Below are 4,505 nucleotides of genomic sequence, written 5' to 3'. Positions count from 1 at the left end.
GCTTTAAAAACATTAAAATAATACATATCTCCCTCCCAGATCATGATCAAATCATCTATAAATCTCTTATAAAAGATGAGTTCTGGGGGTCTGTTAGATAAAATCTCCTCTGCTTCCCATTGGGCCATGAATAAATTGGCTACACTGGGGGCAAATCTTGCCCCCATAGCCACGCCTTTGGTTTGTAAAAAGAAATCCCCTGCATACCAAAAATAATTGTTTTAGACAAAAATCCAAACTTTCCAGCAGGAACTCTACATGTTCCTCTTCCAAATCCGAATCCTCCAGAGCCCATGATGCGGCTCTCATAGCAGCATCATGCCCTATGATAGTGTACAAAGAGCCTACATCTGCAGTAGCCAGAATGCAGTTCTCTGAGATAGGAAGGGTTTGTAGGTCCTGAATAACATGTTTGGTGTCTTTTATGTATGCTTGAGTACGGGTAACCAATGGCTGCAAATAAAAATCAATATATTGGCCCAATCTGGAGCTAAGGGAGTCAATACCATTGATAATTGGTCTCCCCGGAGGTTTCTTTACAGATTTATGAATTTTTGGGAGAAAACAAATGATAGGGGTTCGACAGGCTATGGGGTTTAGATAAAGTGCCTCTTTTTTATTTAAAATGGCATCATCCAACCCGTTTTTAATTAATTCATCCAGTTCTTTTTTGTATGCGTTTAGCGGATTACCTCTTAAACAAGAGTATGTATTCGGGTCTGAGAGTTGTCGTTTCATTTCATTATTATAGTACTCTGTACTTATGACAACAATCCCACCCCCCTTGTCCGCAGGTCTTATCACAAGTTGTTTATTAGCTTCCAGGCTTGCAATACCGTTTTTAATCCATTGGGGGTCTTGGATTTTCCTGACTTTTAATTGTTCAATATCCTGTGACACCAGATTCTTAAACACCTCCATATATTTACTATCTTTATTGGGTGGGTTGAACACCGATTTGTTTTTCAACATTGAGTGGTGTGTTCTCTCACTATTCATGGGGCGATTGTCTGGTTTGGAAAGGAAATATTTCTTCTGATTTAAACCCCTCATGTATTTCTGTAAGTTGACATAGGTGTCAAATTTATTTAAATTTTTAACTGGGGCATATTTTAACCCTTTATCCAGGACTTTCGTCTCTTCCTTAGTCAAAGGTATGCCGCTGATGTTAAATATACCTGCTCCTATTGGGTTTTGTTTTTTTTGGAGGCGTCGACCTGCTCGTCGTCCTCTTTTTCTTTTCTTTTTTCCCCAGATTGTTTTTCAATTGGTCCCTTGTACCCCCACAGGGCACTGGGTTTCTCTAAAAAAACATCCGGGGGATTTTTTATGGCTGGCGGGTAAAGTGGGGAAAACCTATTCATGGTGGGGATTTCATATGACGTGGAAGGGCGAGGAGAGTCATATACTGACTCTGCCCTCCTGTCTTTAAGTTGGTCCTGGGTGCCCCTTGGTTCTTGGGGGTACCAATTCCCTTGCCCTGGTTGATAGGGACCATTATGGTTCCCTTGTGCTTGTAAGTACGGACCATTATTGTTCCTTTGTGCCTGTTGATATGGGCCGCTATTTCCTTGTGTCTGATGATAAGGGCCACCATTATTCCTCCATTGACCTCTACCTCTTCCTCTAGGTCCACCTTTTCCTGCTCTTCTCCCCCTTCCATTACCCCTTTGTGGTGGGTGGTAGGTGGGTGCAGGAGTATTATTAGATTCACGCCTTGCAGGAGCAGGTGGTGCTCTGCTCCATACAGGGGGTTTCATGTCTACTCTCTCGGGTGTGCTATCACGAGATGGTATTATAGAGTTACTCTGAAGATCTTTTTGCCATTTAAAGACTTCATTCCCTCTATAATCGTTCATATCCCTAATGAACTTTTTTCTCTTTTTTTCTTGAGTCTCCTTATCAGTTTTTTCTAATTTCTTCCTTAGTTCTCCAGCTAATTGGTTGAACTCAGGAGAATCTTTTAATGACTCCAATTTCTTTTTAAGCTCAACTATATGGGATTCAATTACCACAAGTTTTTTGCGTGTGAGCAAAAAATTCATGAGGTCTTGTCCCTTAGAGTTGAAAAAGATAAACCACTCATTCAATGACTCCTCATCCTCCAGTCCGTCATTTGGGGGAACATCCCACCTTAGACGTCTTGGGGTGAGTTGGTGGGCTATATACTGCTCGAATGACACAATATCCCACCATGCCCTGGTTTTCTTTTCCATAAGGATACCTAATTTTCTAAAGGACTGTGTGATATCCTCATATCTACCTCTATTTTTGTCCCCTGAAAATATGTCATCAATTATTATATTCCTATTATCAAAGTAGTCAAATATATCCATGGTTGCTGCTAATCGGCGAGTGAAAGACTGAACCAAATATTATACCAAAAACTATCAGCGCAAACCAAATATGTGATATAAACTCAACACAAATTCACTGTGCGTAGATAAAGTGCATAAATGTGAAACATCAACGTGTAAAAATAAACAATATCCGGCAGCATACACCAATCGTGTTCACAAATCACAATAAACTGATAATCATACAAAAAACGTGATGCGCCAGAAATACACAAATAATAGGAGTGATAATATTAAATAAATGAGTTATAGACACATCCAGTCCATAAAACACACAGTAGTGCTCGTGCTCAGATCCAATATTATATATGTATAGTGTCCCAGTGTTCAAAGAAAAATATAATCCTGTGGTGACCGATAACACAAATTGTGAACACCGATACGTGAATCCCTCCACCAGAGGGATTAGCCTCTCACCTTCCTGCAAGACCCAAACGGGCCAGCAATCGCATATATCAAGGATATAGGACTCCAGGAAAGGGCCTCCCTGCTTGTCACTTCCGGGAATCACGAGACATAAATGGGGAAAAGATATGGCAAAATCTAGTGCTCTCTGCTTGGTAATTCAAATGGGCTTTATTAAAGAAAAATGCAATCAACTCACATTTACAAGGCACTCAGCCATGCCTGCTGTATTGGCAAGATCATGGTAAGTACACCGGAGAGAAGGTCTGCGTCGGCTCTGTTGTTAACTTCTCGCGCTTCATATGTGGCCTGCTTTGCGGCGGTGTCCGCCAGGTGGTTGCCTCGTGCTTCCGGAGAATTCAGTAAACCATGTGCCTTTACCTTAAGTATAGCCACTTGGGCAGGAAGAAATAGAGCATCCATCAAGTCTTTGATTGCTGCACCATGCTTCACAGGTGTACCTTTAGCCGTTAGAAACCCTCTGGTCCTCCAGAGGATCCTATAATCACAGGCAACGCCAAGGGCATATCTTGAGTCCGTGTTGATGTTGACTCTCTTTCCTTCTGTTAATTGGCATGCCGTAATAAGTGCTCGGAGCTCTGCTTCTTGTGCAGACTTTAAAGGAAGTAGGGCCGAGGTGTGGAGGACTGTATCCTCGGTGGTGACAGCATATCCAGTGTGATATCTTCCTGCTTGGTTTGCATATCTTGATCCATCTACATAGATAGCTAGGTCAGGATTGGCCAAAGGCACTTCACTTACAGTCGGTAGATGTGCAGTTTCCATTTTCATCATCTCCAGGCAGTCATGGGGAATATCACAAGGATCGCCTCCCCCCTCGAGAAGTGGAAGCAGAGTGGACGGGTTGAGCGTGTTGCACCTGAGAAGGGTGACGTTATCCGGGAGTAGTAGGGCACATTGAAGTCTGAGATGTCTTGCTGTCGACAGGTGTTTTGGTTGTACTTGATTCAGTATTGCTGCTATATCATAAGGGGCCAGAAGGATGAGATGATGTCCCAACACGAGGTCAGCAGGCTTATCCAGGGGAGCCTGGGCTGCGAAGACGGCTCTGAGGCAAGAGGGTCCCCCCCTAGCCACTGGATCCAGTTGGCAGGAATAATAGCCGATGGGCCTGACCTCGTTGCCATGGGTCTGAGCCAACACTGCTGTGGCATGTCCCTCTCTCTCTCTGAGACAAACAGCTTGAAAGGCTTCTCATAGATGTCCTTCCTTCTTTAGTGTGTGTTCTGGATACTTTTACCGGTTGTTCTTTTTAGAAGAACAACTCTACTCCTCCTTTGCAGTTTAGTTTTTATGGTATGTTGGTATTATGGAAATTATTATTTAAGTTCAAAGTTGGTGAGGGCCTCTGAAGATAGCACGAAAGGGTTGGTCTTCAGGGCATCGTACAGAGGTCAAGTGTTGGGCACAGAGTTGAATGGGTTCCCCTGGTTGTCTTGTCCTTGCTGTCGCGTGCCTCCTTGTGGGTCTTCGACACTCCCTTCAGAAGTGTCCGGGCCTACCGCAACTATAATAGACTCGTGCATTTTGTGGCAGGTGTGGTGTGTCAGAGGTCACCATGAGCGGGGTCATCTTTTTGTTTCCCTATGAGAATGCTATGCCTTTCGCTATTAACAGTAAAGTATCGAGGGGCAGCACTCTATACTCTGGGCGAGACAGAAGCAGACCTTTACTAATAGGTTCCCTAAGGCCTGAAACAAATGCAGAGGACAGCATCTGGGT

The 4,505-nt window shown here is 43.4% G+C and overlaps 1 protein-coding gene across 1 annotated transcript; it reads right to left on the bottom strand.

The window, feature by feature from the left end:
- Positions 1 to 2,963: 2,963 nt before the first annotated feature.
- Positions 2,964 to 3,557, bottom strand: LOC309548175 (ribonuclease H-like; the record flags this gene model as incomplete). The annotated part of the gene is made up of 1 exon (XM_082248133.1): positions 2,964 to 3,557. The coding sequence occupies one exon, from the start codon at positions 3,555 to 3,557 to the stop codon at positions 2,964 to 2,966; it is 594 nt and encodes a 197-aa protein (XP_082104259.1).
- Positions 3,558 to 4,505: the final 948 nt, after the last annotated feature.

The sequence above is a fragment of the Pelophylax lessonae genome, assembly GCF_965119305.1.
Source record: "Pelophylax lessonae genome assembly, chromosome: 2".
NCBI lineage: Eukaryota > Metazoa > Chordata > Amphibia > Anura > Ranidae > Pelophylax > Pelophylax lessonae.
Note: the sequence above shows the minus strand (reverse complement) of the source record. Positions and strands in the feature narration are given on the sequence as shown.